This window comes from Dermochelys coriacea, chromosome 6 (assembly GCF_009764565.3).
Source record: "Dermochelys coriacea isolate rDerCor1 chromosome 6, rDerCor1.pri.v4, whole genome shotgun sequence".
NCBI classification, from domain to species: domain Eukaryota; kingdom Metazoa; phylum Chordata; order Testudines; family Dermochelyidae; genus Dermochelys; species Dermochelys coriacea.
Genome location: NC_050073.1, coordinates 20817631 through 20838515, shown reverse-complemented (window position 1 = coordinate 20838515; position 20885 = coordinate 20817631). Strand labels below are relative to the sequence as shown.

Here is a 20885-nt window from a genome sequence, read left to right as displayed (position 1 = left end):
GTTTGCCTTGCTTGATCTAGATACATAGAACCCAAAAACTTGTGGTGGAATGTAGGACTTACTAGATGAAAACTATGGCATGTTACACAGGACGACAGACTAGATAATCATAATAGTCCCTTTCAGGGCTTAAACTATAAATATGGGAGTGTCAGCTAATGTGGATGGGGCAAAACCATTTTCAGCCAACTATTTTTAAATGGTTTATGGGCAGTCTTTGAAAACTGTTTCAGGAGAAGGCAGGGTGGGCAGGACCTTAGTTTTTTTAGCTCCCACACCCTAAAGCAATACTATGGTATGTCTATAGACGCTGCCCTTTTTCACTTACAAAGCAGACCTGTTGTACCAGCCCTTACTACCCACGGGAGGTTATTTCCTCTGCCCCAGCTGAAAAAGCAATAGAGAAATTCCAGTCTGTAGAACAACTTTCTCCTCAATAGCTACATCTTCAGAAACAACTGGGGGAAAAAACCCTCTGCAGATCATGTGGCTCCCAGACAATGGCAAAGCTCCCGCAACAATCATCCTGGATGAATATAAGCGAACGTTTTCCTCAGTTTCATTCATTCAAAAATATTGGTGTTACCCAGATCTCAGGGACAGATAGTTCCACCCATCTTTTCTGCCACTGGGAGCACAGACTAACGGTCACGGGACTGAGAACCAGAAGCTCTGAGTTCCATACCCAGTTATGCCACCTATTGCATAAGCAAGTCACTAAACCTCTCTGGGTATGTCTACACTGCAGCTGGCAGCAAGCTTCCCAGCCCAGGTAGACAGCCACACACTAGCTCTGTTTGAGCTAGCATGCTAAAAACAGCAGTGTGGACATTGTGGCCCAGGTGGCAACATGGGCTACCCATCCAAGAACAAGCCCAGGTCCTAGCTCCGGTAGCTAGCCCAAGCTGCCACCTGTGCCACAGCATCCACACTGGTATTTTTAGTGCGCTAGCTTGAGCACAGGTAGCACATGTGTCTACCCAGTATGAGAGGCATGCTTTCAGCTGCAGCGTAGACATTTCCTCAGTGACTTGGCTTCCTCAGCTGTAAAGTAGGGATAATACTGGCCTGTGCCATGGGGGTTTTGCAAAGCTTAATTAATTGTAAAATGCTTTGATGGGACAGACCACAGCAATGCAAAGTAATATTTACTTTTATTCTTACACCATTATTTTGCTTAGCCTTTTCCCTCAGTGCATCTCCCTTACTATATAGCTTGATAAGTTAAAAAGGCAGCACAGGACAATGGAATATGAACCAAAGGCTGAACTGTGTGGGATATTTCAATTGTCTCTCTGTTCTAAGCGTGCCAAAATGGTTACTCTAGGCTGCGCTTTTTCATTTCAAATGAGAACTGTGTAATCCTGTCTCACCCAACCAATCATTAGCTTTTCACACAAAGCTTTTGAGCAAGCAGGAGAGTAATAGTACAAAGCTATTTTAAAGCTGTATCACTAAGGAAGTTATTTTACAGGTTGTGGTGGCTTGTAATTCAGGTTAAAATAAATGGCAACAGGAGGGTGATCTATTGTTTGAATTCGTATTTTTACAACAAGCTGATCATCTCTCCCAGCAACTAAACAGAATCCCTCACTCAATTGAATTGACATGCCCCATCCCTCGCACATTACTCTGCATTCCAATATGTTACGCCATTCTGGGGTCTGTACATGACAAGAGGGGAAAGGAACCATTCTGCATCTCCGCTACGTGTCAGGGAGGCCGGCAGCTGCAGAGCTCTCTGTGCCAAGTATGGCTCTGTGCGTCATACCAGAATCTTATGATGATGCCTTTTTCAGGCACCCCTTCTATCAAGTAATCAGTTCACTCCATGGAGAAATTATTTACTTCTACAATCAATACTGGTCCTCTCAGAGACAGCTGCTGCCCTTCTGGCCTATCAGAGACAGCTGTCGACCTCCCGGCAACAGGGCAGTATCTGACCTCCCAGAAACCACTGCTGACCATTTGGCATACTATGGGACATTGGGGTGCACTGAGGCAAGCATGGTTTTGTGACCTCAACATGGGACCAAGAGTCAGATAGTTCTGAGTTCTAGTCCCAGTTCTGCCACCAACTTGCTGTGGACCCCAGGCAGGTCTGAATCTATTTTCTAATCTGTAAAATGATTGTGATAGTGACCATGCAGGGGCAGCCATAGGATTTATAAAGCCCTAGATAAATGTTAAACACCAGTATTGATAGTCATTTTCTATAAACTTTTTGCCAGCATGAGAGCTGAAAGTATCTGCCACCTCTCTGATGCCAGTTCCATGGAAACTGGGGTTGTACAAGCAAGAACAACATTTTTGTGAGATTTTCACTCAGTATTTTATTAACTTTATCTTCACTCGGATTGGAAAATTCTCCTTTGTGGGGTTTGGCTGCTGGGTATCTGCTACAATGTGCAAGGGCCAGTTTTATACAGACTCGTAGCACCAGATCCTGGCCCCTATTCCTTCCCATTTGTGTCAGCCTGCAGTGCAAAAGGGGCAAAAAGCTGGCTTAAATAGCCAGATAGGGAGTCCTCTTACATAGGGGAACCCCTGGGTGGCAAGAAGCCACCATAGCAAATCCCCCCCGCATAGGGTGTGCTCTGGACTGCAGCATACTATCGTCATCCTGGGCTGTTACTGCTGGTGCAAGTCATCCTCAGGCAAGCCATCCTCAGGTTATTCTAACTTGCATTGCGGGCCTATCCTGCCCAGAGCTACTCTGAGAACCAGGAATTGGGCAGGGCAGAAAGGCTGAAGGTTAGAGTCTCATGGCTAAGCCAGGTACCTGTTCCTATTATGTCTAGCTCTTATAGACAAAGAGCAACCCCAGTTAACCGAAGCTGAGTCATACCTCCCTATGACTATACTATACTCTTCACAGCGAAGAGCTGCTCGACTCTTTGGTTAAGGCTGGTTGACCAGTGACGAGGAAAAAGGTAGTAAAGAACACCAGCCGGCTTCCCCAAAGCAAGCTGGCAGCATGGGGGTGGTTCCACTCCAGCTCTCCCAAGCCCATGGTACAAGGTGGAGGCAGATACCTAGCTCAGTACACCAGCTGGCTTCCACATGTATTATTTAGCATTCATGCTGCAGTAGCAACTAGATACCCCCAACAGGATCGGGTCCACGTTGTGCTGGGAGCTGTACAAACACACAGTAAAAGACAGTCCCTCACACTAGTGCTTACAGTCTAAGACTGGGGTTATGCTAGTCTGAGCATAGCCCCTTTAAACCAACTGGTCTGGAAATTCAGCCACTCTATTCTAAAATTGTAGGCCATCTCCTGACTTACACGAGGTTTCAAGTATCACTAGCGATTTTCGGCACTGCTGGGTTTGTTGCATATGCTGGCCATAAAAACTAATTCAGACGGACCTAGTATTTTTCTATGTCTACTACAGTAGCTCTGTTAGCAGTTCCGTGATAACACCACCTCCCTTCTCGTTTCCCCCTCCCAAGAGCATCTCTCTGTTTAAGCATTGGCTGGCAGATTGTGATGCACTCTAAATCTCTTTCTTGGATGTTGTACAAGGAGGGGGTGGGGTATTCACTGGTGTTGTACGGAACCAACCACAGGAATCAGACTGTCATGCAGGGGACAGGCAGCTAATGAGCAGGACAGAGTGCATAAAATCTTATTTGGATGGCTTCTCTGGGGAACAGCTGTCTCCTTGTAAACATCTTGCCAGCTGTCCAGTCTGCAAAGAGACAGGAACTAAAGGAGAGTGTCTGGGTAGAGGGAGAAGGGTGTTGAAGGGGGGAGTTCATTCATTGCACAGCCAAGAGCTTCAAATGGCAGAAGGAGAAACTTGAGCTGAAAGTTTGACCTCTCACATGATGGAGAGGAGGAGATTTATATATCTAGTGGCCAACCGAGAGAAACGAGAGCGCTGAGGGCGGCACAGCTTCCTTTCCAAAGGCCTCAGTAGTACAGTTACTCTAGCTGCTGAAAAGCAGCCTCCCTTTTGACATACAAGCAGAGCACATTACCTGGCGAAGAGGAGAGAAGGAAAGGATACGTCCTCACCACAGCAAAGAGAAAAGGCAGGAACACAAGACAATGGAAGAATCTGAACACAGCGGCCCTACATTAGAAACACTTTGCTGGTATAACAGCTGGCAGACCATCTTATCACAGATGCAACTATAGCAGCAAGAAAGTGCTTTTGCCAGCATAGTTTACACCGGATCTGTGAGCGAAAATAAACTATGCTGGCAAAAGCATTTTATGTCAGTATAATCGCATCTTCCCTAGGGCTTGTGCCGGAATAGCTATCTCAAAAAAAATCCTCCTCCTATCTGACATTGTTATGCCAGCAGAAGTTTCCAGTGTGCACTTGTCCCAAGAATCAACTACTTATGTCACGTATCAGCATTCAAGGAGAATCATATTCACTAGTTCCTGAAAGCCTTTGTGGACTATATAAATGTGCATCCATCTTGTATAGCCTCCTCCTCCTCCAACATTAAAAGCCCCACAACACCAGAAGATATTAAACATTAAGGAGTAGTGAAATTAGATCACAGCTACATCCCCAAGCAGAAGTCATCACTGGAAATAACTACAGCATAGTATCCTGTGATCAAAGCATTAGTCCACTTGACAAGGATGGAAACTGGTGCTCTGAAACCCATGTAACCAATCCACTGGTTAGCTAGAGCAGCCAGTCCATCTTATATTGCCCCATCAGTATAGCATCCACCCAGCTCATTCTTTATACAATCTATTCAATGCACGCTACAATTAACGTTGGACAGTGACATTTCTGATACTGGTGCTCAAATGACCTGCAGGAGGCAGTGGGTAAGGAGAGTGGGAGTAGAGGTCTGCTTAGGCCTTTAAATTTAAGCCCGACCTATACCTGAACTGGACCCAAGCCCACCCAACCCAAGCCTGAGAGGGTTTAGTCATTTTCCAACCTAACCCTGAATCTTTCACCCCAAACCTGAATCACTGCTGCCCCTGCCTCCTGCCCATGGGGTTGGCACAGTAGTGGCTGCATGCCCCACTCCTGCCAACCACCATCCACCACTGCACTATGGCAAAGAGAGACGCACTGCACCTCATCAGCACACTCGCTCTGCAGCACGTACAGAGTGCAGTGAGATGGCAACAGCCACCAGGAGTGGGGCATAAAGCTGCTGCCACACCAACTTCACAGGCGGCAGAAGGTCATCAGAGACAACCTGACCTGACCCCAAGAGGGTTGGGTTGTTTTCTGACCTGCCTCAAACCTGACACTTGTAGTTGGGTTCCGTTGATTTGGGTCGAGTTGCAGGGCTCTAAGTGGGAGGGGGTGGGTGACACTCACCCACCCAAAGAGAACTGCCAGTGAGTCTGTATTTATGAGGTCCAGAGCCTTTATAAGAAAGATCTGAAACGCTGTCTTTTTATTTTTTTCTCTTTTGTGCCATTTTGTCACAGTTACGCACAGATAGGCTGCTCGAAAATAAACCCTATGTCACAGGGAGAGAAAGACACAGGTTCTGCTGATTAAAATCCATCAAAAAGGCATAAAGAAAGGCAGCTGCCTTGTTCCATCAAAGTCCAAACCAGTCGGTGACTCCTCCTCGCCTGGGGTCAGCTGTCTGCCTCTGTCTCTCGTTCTCCATAAATTGCTTCTGGATGTCTTCGACAGAGCCAGGTTCTGGGGTTTCTTCTTTCTCTGGAAATAGGTTTGGGAACTGGAAGGTTTGTCCCTGACCCTAAAGAGAGAGAACAAATGGTAAGATACACATTCCAACCTCTCTCTGAAGTAGCTGTGATGTACATACATACAGCTACATCTGAAGACCACCCAGAAGCTTCAGCTGGTGAAGAATGTTACTTCCCATCTCCCAAGCAGGACAGGGCCCTACACACGCCAAGAGCACATACTCTTCACTGGTTTCCTATTCTCTTCTATGTGCGAATCTAGGTGTTGGCAATTATCTTCAAGGCATAAATGCTCAGGAGATGACTATCTGAGATCCATCTCTTATATTATACCACAGTGCATCAACTAAGAGGTGTTTGTATTAGCTCCTAAGATAAAATCAAGGCCACTGGCAGGGAGCAGTTCTGCCAGAGTGCCAACTTCAGTGAACCATGTAAAGACCATTTATTTTATTTAGCACTTAGGTAATGGTCTGTGTTTATGGCTGGTTAATTTATAATATAAATGTTATACTTAATATGCCTAGCTATCATGGTGACAAGTGCTACAGTTCAGTTTCAGCAATAGTCACTATGGGGGGTCGTACAGGATAGTGGATGGCTGGGGTCTCTCACCAGTTGAAACAAAGAATAGAATGTAAAACAACAGTACAGTGGAAAAAAACTATAATGTACCAACAGCGTTCATGAGATAAAGTGATTAAACCTATATCAATCATTCCGCCTAACAGACAAGCTGTTGTAGTATATCACTATCACAGGATCAGTGTTTCCCGCTTGGATGGAAAATAAACATCACTTGGCCTCTAGCTTTTATCTAACAGCAGGAAACCATTATTCTGTGACAACGTTCTATCCCATTGACATTATCTCTATTTCTCTGTTTGTACCAATCGCAACCTCTTTAAATCAACAATGCAAGCCCTGTCCATTCACTTCAATATGAAATGCTGCATAATTAAACACACACACAATAGTATGGCAGAGAGAGAGAAAGGTTATACAAATAATACTGGGGCTGTTTTAAAACTATTTGACAAATAAATGCACATTTCTCAGGGTTTTTATATGCATTTATTGCCAGTCTATAAACTGAAATTGGTTTTGCAAATTAGAGTGCATTTGTAAAAAATGGGTAAAGGCCCATCTACACTACAAACACAACCACATCAGAGATCCAGTTACAACACAGCTCTAGATGGGAGCTTTATCACATTTCATGCCAGGCTGGCATCAGAACAAGGCTCAACTCTGCTTCCAGAACACTGTTGTGTTCCCATCTACACTTCATTTTAGAACTGAAAATGTGATGTAACTCGGTCTGAGGAGAACAGTAACCATATCACTTGACACAGCTGTCCTTGTATTATTTTTTTTATTTAGCCTTATACACTACATGGCAATTTACAAGTGAGAGATGTTCTAAACCCCAAACGTAGATAAGGAAGTTGCAAATTTGCCCCAGTTGAGCTTATCCATGCTTGAACTTACCACAAGTTCAACTAGTGCAATGAGATTCCCGGGTTGTTTCTGTAGCATACGCTTCCTGGAGTTCCTAAGAGGCTATCTACACTACAAAAAACAAACGGGATTGGGTACAGAACAGCTGTTCTACAACAATTAAAGCACAGCTCCATTTCATAGTATAGAATTGGGTCTCATTAGTACTCCTAAACAGTGCTGAAACCATGGAGTATTGAAGCTCCTTTGCTGTAAGTACCATGAAAGTAGTTATACCATTCCCTTAGAAAATACACAGACTGGACCAGCTGTGAGCACTCTTACAGCCCAAGGCTGTCCGAGACTTTAGAAGACTTCAGCCATGTGGCTAAGATCCTGTCTACACTGCACAATATTAATATGCTTTAACAAAAACAAGGGACAAACATGTTGCAACAAAATTCCCTGACACAGACCAGGTCAGCCCTAAAGCCTCATATGCACTGGGGATTAAACCATTTTAGCAGAACTGATCTGAAAACAATTCAAGCCAACATGTAGGCAGGACCTAAGCACGAGTTTTACTGGTAACAATGTGGAAAGGAGTGATCTCCTGATGTAGCACAGCCATTTTGGTATGTTTCCAATACCAATATGCTTCCATTATTGGAGAATGAAGGAAAATAGTCCCTGCAGCATACCAGTGATATCCGTTGTGATTCACTAAGCATTGCAAAAAGAGAATACAGACTTATACACAGAGGGTACAGTGGAACCAGACAAACCTTTCATCCGTTTATCAAAGTGCTCAGAGTTCCCATTCCAAGGCTGGTGAAAGTAAAATATTGAGCAGATTAAGTCTATCTGTATCTGGAGCTTTTTACTAAATAAAATCAGGGTAGATAAGTTGGCTCTTTTCAGCTCTTGTTTTGTAAAGAAATTCTGATTTTGGCTAGCAGCCAGACACGATTTCAAACAGCCAAGACATTACACCCTGGAACTGAAGGTTTATAAATCCTAATAATACTACACTGTAATACCGCACTGTAAGACTAGAGTGATGAAAGCTGCATGAAAAATAGATATTGTGCATGCTTGGTAGCTAATTTTCAAAAGCTTATTTCTGGACTTTTCAAAACTTAAAATTTATCAGCAGGCATAAGTTTATGTAAAGGGCAGAGCGTACATTCAGACATATTTAAATTCAGTATACCGAAGGCATTAGGTGCATTGTTTGTAAATAAAATATACAAGTTTATAATTTTTTAAACTAATACAGTAAACAATTGGCAGCCATATGAGAAAAGATTCATAAGGGAAATCCTGACCTGTCAAAAGCAAAATCACCATTGACTTCAACAGGGCCACAACTTCACCTCGAAGTTCCCACATGATGGAATGTTGACTGTTACAACATGCAACTGGAAGGCATGTTTCTGGCGTTCTCTTCCTAGTACTCACAATGGTTTGCTGTGTGACCTTCTGTAAACCACTTAACCACACTGGGCCCCAAACTGCTCCTTTTGTATACTGAAGATAATGCCCAGCTCACCAGGGTGTGGTGAGATTTTATGTCTAAAAAGTGCTTTGAGATTACTGAATGAAGGGGGCTTTATAAATATATTTTATTGTTGTTGGGACAGTAAAACATGTTGGTGCTAAAAATCTAGGTATTGCAAGGATTATGGGTCTTCTCACAGATGTAATTGTTTTCTACAAATTATAAATTTATATGCAAGAGAGGGGCATGGTCCATTGTTTACATAAAAAAAAGGAAGCAATTAACTCCTCAAATCTAATCCTTCTGTTTCAGTTTACCCTAGTATAAAATTCATTTACATAATGGCTATTGTAAGGATTAATTCATGAAATGTTGCTCAAACCTTTGAAGATTAAAATGCTATAATAAGTGCTAAGTCTATTTTTAGTTTACATTTTTAGCTCTTCTGGTTAGGAAGATCATTTTCAGGGTGGAAATAAAGGTTGTCTTCAGAGAGAAATATCACACCAAGAAGTACGAATTGCCTCCATTCAGCTTAATGGGCTGCTAAGTGATCATAATTAGGCCTTTAAAGTTAAGTGTTAACATTGTTAACCTTTTCACCACTGAGCCTCATGCCGGAAATATCCAGCTAATAGGCTTGTCCAGCACAAGCTAGTTATACGTGCTCTGACCTTCCATTTATTTTACAAATTTAGAAACAGAAGGGCAGCACAGAAACTGTTCTATAGGAATAATGCAACAAATGTTGAGTTTGCCAACAGCTGAAAGCTCTTTTGATTATTTGGATAATTAAGACGCTTACTACTGTCCTTCAGAATTAGGGTAGAGTAATGTTTATAATGTCATCATCTAAAATATGCTGGACTCCTACAGTGTGGAACGTGGGCCAGCAGCAAAGGCAGCTCAGTTTTATAACCTAATATATTTGAATGACTCTCCTTGTGTCTTATAATAATATCTGGTATTAAAATAAAGAGTAGGGCCAAGCAGAATAGGAGACTTAACTTTAAAATCCTTTCTGTAACATAGCAGCATATGGGGAATCTTACTTTCTCCAATATTCCTCAAATACAATGAGAAACCCTACAAACTGCTGTCATGTTTGGATGGGAGCATTTTTAAAGTGACATGTGAACTGCTAAATACATACTTAATAGGCACTGTAGCCAAGATATATGTAGGAATATTTACAAAAAAATTCCCACTGGTGCCATCCCTTGTACAGCTGAACAGGTACTAGCCCAAAGTAGACAAGACTGCTCTTCTTTTTACTACCATTTCCATTAGATTTTCTCTAAGCAGGTATAATTAAAATGGAGGTAAAAACAGATCTGGATTTCAGAGCCTTGTTTACACTTCTGTTCCACTTGCTTAGCAGAACTAGTGACAGCACTGGTAGGAATATATATCTATATATTTTTAAGTTTCCCCAGTGTTGACATGGCCATAAAGTCTCTCACTGACTTTTTATGGCATCCATACCTTCATCAGAGCTAGCATTTGCCAGTTCATTTTTCATTAAAGCAGAGAAAAAAAAGCTAAACCACATTTGCAGCAGCTTCTTTGCAAAGATAAATAACTTGACTTTTATGAAAAATAAAATAGCTTAAAAGGCAGCAGCATTCCATACTAAGGACTATGAATCTGTAACATAAAGCCTTCCCCCTGCGTCCCCAGAAGGTGGGAAGAGAAGAGAAGGAACAAGGCTCTAGAGTGACTTAAGACATTTTTGACCACAGCTTTGACGATTTAAGGTCATTTTTAATGGGAGAATAGTAACAATTGGACTGACAACTTATTTGGCAAGTTAGTCTGAGGAAAAAGAAAGCCATTTCAAATCCCCAAGAAATAGAATTTAAAAGAGACTGAACAGATATATTGTATACGGTTCTTAATAATGTACCGTTCATCTTCAAAACACTTTCAGTACATTAGTATGTGCAGGTGCTATGGAAGCTGATGTTCTCTGAAGTAGACCAGGATGACTAGGTCTCTTTAAAATGAATCTGATTTTATCCAGGTAACCAGAGACTTGCTAGCGAAGGAAGTCACACTAGGAAGATGTTTCAGAGTAGCAGCCGTGTTAGTCTGTATTCGCAAAAAAGAAAAGGAGTACTTGTGGCACCTTAGAGACTAACAAATTTATTTGAGCATAAGCTTTCGTGAGCTACAGCTCACTTCATCGCATGAAGTGAGCTGTAGCTCAGGAAACCTTACACTAGGAAGAGTAATGCTTCCACCTAGTGGTTGATAAGAAGGCCAACACAAAACACTCCTGACCTCTTCAATTTTCTTATACTCTTACACCATTTTAACTTGAAACCGGACTAGAGAAAACACAGCTGGTAAAAATGATGGGGAAGCAAAAAACACTCACTAGTTTGACCTTAGTTGGAGTTGTTACAGATGCAGCATGATTCTAATCAAAAAGGGATTTTGAAGTGCTTAGCAGAGGTTTTTCTACACTAGGAATAGAGTTCTATTTTAACCATGGGCTCCATGGGGCCTAATGCAGACAAACCAAAAGTTTCAGAATTAACAGTGGGGGCATGAACTCTAGTCCACTGCTGTAAAATCAACACTAAAACAGAACTGGGAGCAGAGCGAGAGACAGACAAGAATTAGTATTTAAAAAAAAAAAGAAAGACACAAAGAGGAGAAATACATGCGGAAGACATGAAAGTAAAGAGTACTGGGGGCCAGGAGGCAGAGCACACACAAAAGAAATAGGAGAGGGCAGGAAGAGCCTGGAAACCTAGAGGTAAGGGGAAACAGAACACACATATGATATCCTGGCTCAAGATTCACTGCATCACTTTGTAGTGCCTCGTGTTATTACTTTACTTGTATTACCGTAGGAGTGTCTAGGAGCTCTGACTATGCATCCGGGCTCCATTTGTACAGCGCCTAACACAGTGAAGAGCAAATAAATCATCCCTGCCCCAAAGCATCAAAGCTGTCTGATATCATGGAATGATAAAGTATGGCATTGTTAAATGCTTGCCTCACAGATGTGATGTCTGTGATTGTTCCAGGTACAGATGCTTGGCCTGCGGTAAGCACACACAATACTGCTCTGAGTCTGCAATCTATTCCACAACACTGGAGAATTTTGTTTCTAATTACAGTGTAGACATCTTCTGAAGATCTATGCTTGTTTACAATCTGGCTGATCCTTCCTGAAAGCAGAGAATGTGGCTGCCAAGTCTCTATTAGGGGACTGCCTTGGCCAGAAAGTGGAGCCTGGCCAGGAAATGCAAGGACACCATGCACCCCTAAATCCCCTCCACCTGCAAGGCTCCTTTTAAGTCTTGACTGTGACTTAGAGAGGCTTCCTCACACTGGAAGCCCCAAGAAGCATAGACAATATAGTAACACTGCCTACCCTCTCTCAGGGTAAATCTCCCCTGTATCTCAAACTATGTCTTCACTGAAAATAATAGGTGTGTTTTTACATCAATAGCTATTGCATGTTGTAAAATCCTAGTGGAGACAAGGACCTGGAGTTTTTACCTCCATGTAAGTTAGCGGGGGGTCAACTCTATACACTCCCCAAGAGGGCTGTTACACAGTTGTACATAATGGAATTTATTTTTATCTTGGTCTTTTTTAAAAAAAATGAATAAATTACATATAAAAACCATTAAAAGAACATTTAAGGTTGCAAAGTCAAGCACCAGAACATTAGGAAATGCCAGATTTATGGTTGACTATGCAACCTTAATTCAGTTTTCTGTGCAAATACATTACGATCCAGTCTTTAATTATATGATCATATACTATTTTTCCCACAGAACACTTGCTTCATTCAATGCACAGGATGGATGCACAAGGGAGTAGGATTAAGGTTGTATGGGCAATAGTAATTCTGGCATTTCCTAAGTTTCCAGTGCTTGATTTGGCAATTTAATAATGTTCTTTTAAGGTAGTTTTTGTGAGTGTAAGTTTTAAATCAGAGAGGTTATTCCAGGAAGGAATCTGAACTATAATATGCTTGGGTTGTTAAAAAAAACTACCTCAGTTATACAAAATATTGGGCTCCATCTCCACTGGAACACCAAGATTTTAGAACCCAGTTTAGCCACAAATCATACTTGTTAAGACATGATTGAAAGCCCTCCAAGGGCATTGCCTTAAACTCTTCCAACCAATCCAACATCCAAAGAGTTTTATTAAAATACCCCCACCTTTATTCTTTAACTTAGTAGACATTTCAGCAATCAGCCACATAAATGGTGAACCTTTCAATATGCAGAGTACAGGATCAGCATGAAACTCACTGGCAGATTGATACTCAATGCTACCAGACTGGACCTTAGATTCAGGCCTCAAACAAAAAGGGATTTAAAAACTAATGGTTTGTTTGGGTGTTTCTGAACTAAACTCTTTTCATTCAGATAACCTCACCATGAGATCTAAAGGGTGGCAGAAGTAGCAGGGGATGACACCATTAGTACAAGGAAGGCTGAAGTTGCATAATTATACAGTACAATGGACAATTCACTGAGCATTATTACTAATTATGCTGATTAACAGACCCTACTCTCACTTCAAACACACATACATGTTTACTCACCAGCTGCACATACGCAACCTTGTAATCTGGCTTCTTCACTTTCTGGTTCTTGTGGTTCCTTTTGTTGTTTGCACCTGTTCAAGTGAAGAGAAACTCCCTTTTACTTTCCCAGAGTCACAAGCTCCCCCAACAGAAAGGTTTGATTTGAGTTTTGATTCATTTGTGAGGAAGAATTCTATCTTACATATTTATACTATTACCATAGAATCTGGGCACCTCACAATGATTAAAACATATTTATCCTTTGGTAGATACTATTATCCCGATTTTAGACTGGGAACCGAGGCGCACTTGCTGAAGGTCACACAGGAAGCCTGTGGTGGAGCATGAAATTGAACCCAGATCTCCACTAGTATACTAGCCACTAGGTCATCTTTCCTCTTTCAACAGCTATGGAGAACCAGTACTCCCAAGGAAGAAAATACTCATTTATTAAGTGGCTACAAGATCAGTGTCCCTGCTCCATGGAGCTCCCCATCTAAACTAGGCACTCTGTAGCGGTAGTGCACAAGTACAATTTACTGTTTCTGCTTTTAAAGAAATTACAAAATCCAAAAAGTTTAGCAATTTTTAATTTTCTAAAATATAGTGGCTGTGCTTCATTATAGCTCCCCAACTAATGACACTTTCCCACTCCCTGCTCGACTATCTTCCACCTCTTCCCAACATACACGCACAACTACCATCTCCCACCAGCCAGGGTAGGATTTACGGGGAGTTGGGGTGGAGAGGTTGTCAAATTGGATATGAATATTTTTAGAAGTTGTTTGGAAGTAAATGTGCATAAAGTCAATATAAAGTTATTTATAAAATAAAAATTTGAAAATACTACATTTGCTATCCCTTTAATTTACTCTCTACTTTTCTCCCCTACACACACAAATACATATCTATTTTAAGGAATTTTAGAAACATTTCTTCATGTTTTCTCTAGGAATTTTTAACTTCCCTCCTGTCTCTTCCTCCTCAGATTTCTCCTATAATCTTTTTTTTTTTTTTTTTAATGTCCTCCCCACTGCTGGCCTTCACACACACATCCAATCAGTTCCTCCTCTCTAGATGTGAGATGCAGACTAAGAAAAACATCCAGCAACCCAACACAATTTGACCTGTCCGTCAGAACAAGATACATTTCAGTTACTTACTGCTTGAAAATCAAGCTGATGACGTTTAAAAATCCTGCCCCTTACTCTGCATCACTCTTCCAATGCATTCCAGCTATGATTACAAAAGCTCCAGGGAGGAGGGCATCAGATGCAAAGGCTTTATGACACCTTTATGTACCCTAATCCAAGGACTGTTTGGCATCAGGTCAGATCCAGGCATCAATCAGAGCAGACTGTTATGGATTTTTGGGTGTAGGGACCAGGGCACAACCATGACAGTTATAGAGTCTGGTTATTAGGTAAACTCAACTACTTTTGGCCTTAACTATTTCTTAATACTTTGTTGGTTTTAACTAATTTTATATAAGAATGAAGGTTGGGGTTGGCAGGTGTCTAACTTCAGAGGGGATAGATTTTATGCTCAGCAAAATAAGGATCCAACAGTACAAACCTGCAAGTTCCTGCTATTCCAGTCCTGGGCTACCCTTAGAAGTCTAACAGAATTCTGCCAACAGAACCTACAGCCAACAGAAACCCTCCTGCTATTTCAGTCTTGGGTCCTGCCAAACAGAAGCTGCTGATCTTGACAAATTGTGTGAAGGTTATGTGATGTGAAATATAATGGTAGAAGGTAAGGACTGAGCAAACAGAGATACTGATTTTACCTCATACCAAGGAGAGGGGGTCCTCTGGCTCAGGGACAAAAGAAAAGGTCCTGAATTGAACAAATATGAAGACCAAATTCTATTTTCCCTAGAATAGGACAGTCTCTTCTTGTTGAAGTTCACAGACAAAGGAGTTTAGGAAAGCTCAGGACTGGATGACCATACAGACGCAGCCGATCTTCAACACTGGAGAGGAAGATCTCTTCACCACAGTGATGGGATCAACGTGGTGGCAGGGGGGAGAAAAATTTCACCACATCACCCTCTCAAAATATCTTATTGGAGAATCAACACTTGGGGATTAAAAAAAACCACAGTTGTAGGCTGAAGAGCAGCTTTATTAAAACAAAAACTTTTTAAACATCCCAAAAAGAAGTTTAGCCTCTGTACTCACCATACTGTATTCTGGTCCTCACAACAGACACTGGCACGTTGTATATTTTTTCAAGGTAATTCTTAACATCCACTCTTGTCATCCTGTGCAAAGAGGAAATATTTTGGAGAGGAGAGAAGAAAAGCGTAAATGTTTAAACTAAATTCAAAACAGAAAAAAAATATGTATAGGCTTATCAATGCTTTAGAGCAAATATATCAACAAGTTCATTTGGCCAAGATAATTTGACTGCCACAAATATACAAACAACATAGTTCACAATGGTGCTATAAGCAACCATAGGCCACAGCAACAACAACTATATAATCCTATGTAGTCTTAATAGTAAAAAACTCAAACGCCAGTCGTATTCAAAGAGGGTGGATGGGCTCACTCTCTCTATCCCAGTGGACAATTCTTTTGTTATCTTTGTAGAAGTCTCTAATCTCTATAGGATCCTCTACAAACTTGTAGACTTTGCTGTGTCCAGACAGCTGGTGAACAAAAGAGTTACTGAAAACAAATGGATGAGCAACTGTGACACACAATACCCCATGTAACCGCTTACAATGACTTAAAATCTATCTTTCTATAATTAATAAACTTTATTGTCTTATCTAAACCAGTGTGCTTTAGTTGAAGTGATTGGGGAATCTCCACTCACGTTAACAAAGCTCAGGCATAATCATTTTCTTTGATAAAATGACAAATTATTAACGAGCTTGCTCTGTGCAGTAGTGTGCTGGACAGTGCAAGATGCACCTTTCTGGGGTGCAAGGCTGGGAAATTTGCAGGTGTCACCCTCTATATAGTTCATGAGTGGCTACAGCATTCATGTAACTTTGCTGGGCGTGCCTTTACACATTAATGGCTGTGTGAGCAGAGCCTGGAGAGGCTGCTTTTCAGTAGCAAAGCAGTGTAAGAAGCACTCTGAGCTGGAGAGTGAAGGGGCCACAGTGGTTCTGGTTGCATCCTGCGGGATATCACAGCAACACCTTGCCTCTAGGAAGGGTCTCATTACAACCAATGCATTCTCCCAAGCCTCTTCCCTTGGACAAATGGAGAGTCTTCTTAACACATGAAAGAGGCGCTAGGGAAAACTTAATGCTTAAAAAAAAGAAAAGGAGTACTTGTGGCACCTTAGAGACTAACAAATTTATTAGAGCATAAGCTTTCGTGAGCTACAGCTCACTTCATCGGATGCATTTGGAAGCTACGGGCTCACAGCCTAGTGTTGTCCCTGATATACTTTACCTCAACTGTGATTCATTGCCCAAAGCAGACTATATACAACAATCAGCTTCTCTATTCCTCAGGCAGTATTTTACAGTTATTGCTCTCAAAGCCTGTCACTATTATTGTCCATTTGTACAGATTTCCAGTGAAATCTTGTTGCTCCAAAAATGTTTATTTTTAAGTGGGACTCACTGTCAAAAATCATTATATATCTAACAGGTGCTCTTCTATAGCAGCTTTCCTCAAATAAACTTCAAGTGTTTTAAAAGTGTTAAGCCGCACAACACCCCAGTATGGAAGGCAAGGATTAAATCCAAATTATAGTTGTCAAAACTGAGGCAAAAGGAGCTTTAGTGACTTGTCCAAGGTCACAATAAATCAGTGGAAAAGGTGGGACTAGAATCCTAAACACCAGACTCCCAACTCTTGTTCTGACCACTAATCAACATTCCTTTCCTACAGAGTGTTTCGGTATATCAAAGTATCAATGGGCAGACAATCAGTTTTGTGAAGACAGGGTTATGTAACAAATACAGTTCTGTTCTCCTTACTGGTCAACAGCTATTGGCCCCAAAAAAGCTATTGGCTGGCTAGCAATCCACTGAACAAAATCCTGTGACCTTGTGTCAACTAAAGGGATTATGTCTTGAAATCAAAGGAACAGATTCTTTAGGATCCTCTTTATCTGTATAGTCATCCAAGACAGGTTCTGCAGCAGCTGAACAGAGGTCCAAAAGTAGCGGTGCATACAGTGAATCTTTTGAAGTGTGTGTTTTTCTCTAGAGTAAGGGGACGCAGCTGTGGAAAGACATCAAAGTTGGACTCTTAATTTGAAAATATAAAAAAACCTGGGGTATAAAACCTTAGCTTGCTTGGAAGATAGAACTATCACTTGCCAAGTGGATTCACATGCAGGACCACACAATCACTATATGTTAAAAGCTTCAGGATCTGCAGCCATGCCACCTTAGCCTGTGATCCTGTCAGATCACATATGCTAAACACGGTCAAAGTGAGTTAAATCTTTGCAGGAGAAAACTCCAAGATTACCTACATGGTGGAGGAAACAGTGTCAATAACTAAACAGTTGTCACTTCTTCCCTCCAAATCAGTACAGAACTATTACCAAGCATGTTGTAAAGAGACACTGTGTTGTTGGAAGTGGTATATTTTGGATGATATGTAAAACTGAGCTCCTGAACACTTGTGATAATTAAAGATCTTACGTCCTTTAAATAGGTGCAGGAGTGTTTGCTTAAAGGTCCTACCTAAAATTCCCCTTGAGTTTCAGTTAGATATCGTATTCTACACATTCTGTCTGAAACTGCAATGTAGTGTTGCTATGTTTCACTCCAGAGATGGCTGCATTTTGGTGAAGCAATTCCAATAACAGTATGCATTTCGGTTGGCAAATGGCTTTTGGATGCTTCTCAATGTAAGATGTTATCAATATTGTAGATATTATTTCTAGTTCAAGAAGCATACTTGCTCCCGCGCAACATTCACTGCACATGGCATCCAGGCAATGGGCTTATCTGCTCAAACAGTGGGCATGAAGTTTCACAACATGGGAGATTTAACAAATTCTAATTACAACCTAAGTCTACTGTAACTAACAACAACAAAATCTGACCTTAAGCCTAGTTAACTGCATTTCCAGAGAGATTGTTCTTCTCATTATTTGGATGGCTATCCCTGAAGGCTTTCAAACTGAGAAGCAAATGACCCTTTCATCTACTGTTTCTCTGCTTGCACTTACTGCATGGAGATACGGAACTGTACAGTGTCTTCTGGCTGTGGCACACCGGGCCTCACCAGGGTCATGAAGAAGTTAGGTCGGAAAATCCGCAGCTGGGGGTTTCCCAGCTGGTACAGGGGGTAGCTACAGGGGGCGGGAAAAACATCAAAGTTACTCATAAAACACTAGTGCTATTATAAAATCTTGGTTTTAATGGTTTTACCCCCCCCCCAGTGAAATCACATACTGTACTCACAGCAAAGAACATAAACCTCAGCCACAGCACTATTTTATTTTAAACTGGCTTACTCCTTTGCCAGACAGGCATGGTTTTGCACTTTAGTTTTTAAAAAAACAGGCAGCAGCATGTATAAAGAATAAACCACGTGCTTGGCGGCACCCCTTAATCAGCACCATACGATGGTATTTCTAAGGATCCAACAAGCCCAGAGACGCTGCTTTAACGGAGGGCCAGGATTCAGCTCTTCTCTACCTCCCAAAGCAGGACACAACGTCCTTTGAGAGAGGACTTTGCAACAGGGGAAGGGACCAAACCTGCGAGCCAGAAGGCTGTGGGCAGTTTAGGAGCGAGACAGCAAGAGGGATGGGGACGGCAGGCGGGATTTGGAGAAGGAGGCAACGTTAGTGGGGCAGCACCAGCCATGAGGGAAGAAGGGGGGGGGGGCGGAGGGAAGGACACAAAAATACGGGAAAGAACCGGACGGATCCAGGGAGAAATCCAGAGAAGAGACCGACGTGCCCCTGAAGAGAGGGAACTGAGCCGCTGCTGCGGGGGGGTCCAGGGCTGGACTAAATCCACCCCCCTCCCGCGGCGGTAGCCAGACACGGGTAGGTCCCGCCCGGCGGGGCACCGGAGCTGCCCTGGAGGCGGGGGGCTCGGCCTGGGGGGCCCCCCCCGTGCGAAATCTGGGCGGGGGGGGGGGCGGCGCCAGCGGCACGGTTACCCCGAGAGCGGAGGCGGCCTCCCTACCCCGCCGACGCGGCCTAGCCGGGAGGGGAGCCAGGCCGCGCCCGGGGCCAGGCTCGCGGCGCGCGCGCGCACTGGGGGGAGGGGGGGGGTGATGCCCTGACGCGGCAGCCTCGGGACCCTTCGCGCGTGGGTGAACCACGGAGGGGGGCGGGGCCGGCTACTCACAGAACCTTCCCGCTGGCCATGGCCCCGCCGCGCGCGCAGCGTCCTCCCCCTCCCCCTCCCCCTCCCCCTCCCCCAAGCGGCCGCGTCCAGTGTCCGTCCGGGCCCGGCGCAGGAGAGTCTCCCCGGCCGGCTCACTGCCGGCGGAGGCGGCGCTATCGCCCCCTGCAGGTCCGGAGGCCCTCACGACACGCGAGCCTTCCGCGCCAGGGGCGCCCCTCGCTCGGGCTGGGCCGGGGAAGGGGGCGCGTGGCCCAAGCCAGCCCCAGGGACGTAGGCGAGGTGGGCTCCACAGGGGTGCCTGGCCCCCAGCCACAGCAGGGCTTTTCAACCCCTGTTCCTGGGTGGCAGCCCCCAGCCTTCAAAAAAAAAAAAAAAAAAACCCATCAGCAGCCAGCCCCACCCCCAAAACTCGCCAGATTGCCTTAAAAATCGCCTTGGCTCCCTGGTTTCTGAGCCTGTGGATTACACTGAGCCTGGGCTGGGGTGGGGGGTCCTGCCGCTTTGCTGTGCAAGCGCCAGGGCCAGATGCCTGCTTTTATTGTAAATGGACGTTGAGATTCTCCTGGAGCTGGGGCTTGAAGAAAAACACTGACCCACCGTCACAAAAGTCACAGTAAAATGGGGAGGGTTGGCAATGCTGGTGTAGGTTGTGGAACCAAGAGTAAAAAAAACAAGAAGCATTTGAGATCCCAGGGTGACTCAAGGGGAGGGAGTCAATTTCTATAAGTCAGGGTCAAAACATTTGCTATGGCCCTGCTTTAGGTCCAGCCTTGCAGGCATTTGAATGCAGCAGTCATAGCCTGGGGCAATGTGGCAAAATGGACTTGTTTGTTTCTTGCACAGGGCATCATCACTCACATCTTGTCCTATTAAATGTAAACCAGCTGCAACCTGCTGTCTCTGCCTATGTTTTCCAAGGCAGCAGAGTTCCAGATCTCCAGCGTCCTTCTGTGTGTGTTTGGTTAGTGGGCAAGGCAAATGCAGTGGCTGTGATGTATATTCAGATATTATTGTATTTGACACAGTGTTTCAATCTAGATTGAAAAATTAATTCCAATTGTCTTGCATAGGAGCAGTATTATGTGGACTAAAAACTGGATCAAAACCTTAAACAGGGCAGTGATTTAAGTACAGAGTATATGGAAGATCTATCTAATCAGGGTTCCTTAGGTCAGGCTTAGGCCCAGTCTACACTTAAAAATTAGATGGACCTAGCTATGTCACTCAGGTTGCCATGAATGCCATATTTAGGTCGACCTATTGCCCAGTGTAGATGCTGCTAGGTCAACAGAAGCTACTGCCTCTTGGAGAGGTGGATTAACATCATCAGTGGGGAAAAAAAACCATTGATGTATGAAGTATCTACACTACAGCTGCACACCTGCAGTGCCATAGCTGTGCTGCTATAGCAGTTGTAGTGTAGACATACCCGTAGTTA

The 20885-nt window shown here is 43.3% G+C and overlaps 1 protein-coding gene across 3 annotated transcripts; it reads right to left on the bottom strand.

The window, feature by feature from the left end:
* Positions 1 to 5362: 5362 nt before the first annotated feature.
* MRPL23 (mitochondrial ribosomal protein L23) lies at positions 5363 to 19608 on the bottom strand. 3 transcript variants are annotated; one of them, XM_038405723.2, is made up of 5 exons: positions 19448 to 19608; positions 18313 to 18435; positions 15339 to 15421; positions 13174 to 13247; positions 5363 to 5703 (listed from the first exon to the last, which is right to left on the bottom strand). In XM_038405723.2, exons 1-5 carry the CDS (start codon positions 19465 to 19467, stop codon positions 5539 to 5541), a joined length of 465 nt encoding a protein of 154 aa, XP_038261651.1. In that variant the 5' UTR covers positions 19468 to 19608; the 3' UTR covers positions 5363 to 5538. The 3 variants fall into 3 exon arrangements, with proteins under 3 accessions (XP_038261651.1, XP_043371835.1, XP_038261652.1); XM_043515900.1 differs by lacking the exon at positions 19448 to 19608 and adding an exon at positions 19114 to 19245; XM_038405724.2 differs by lacking the exon at positions 19448 to 19608 and adding an exon at positions 18548 to 18768.
* Between the last annotated feature and the right edge of the window lie 1277 nt (positions 19609 to 20885).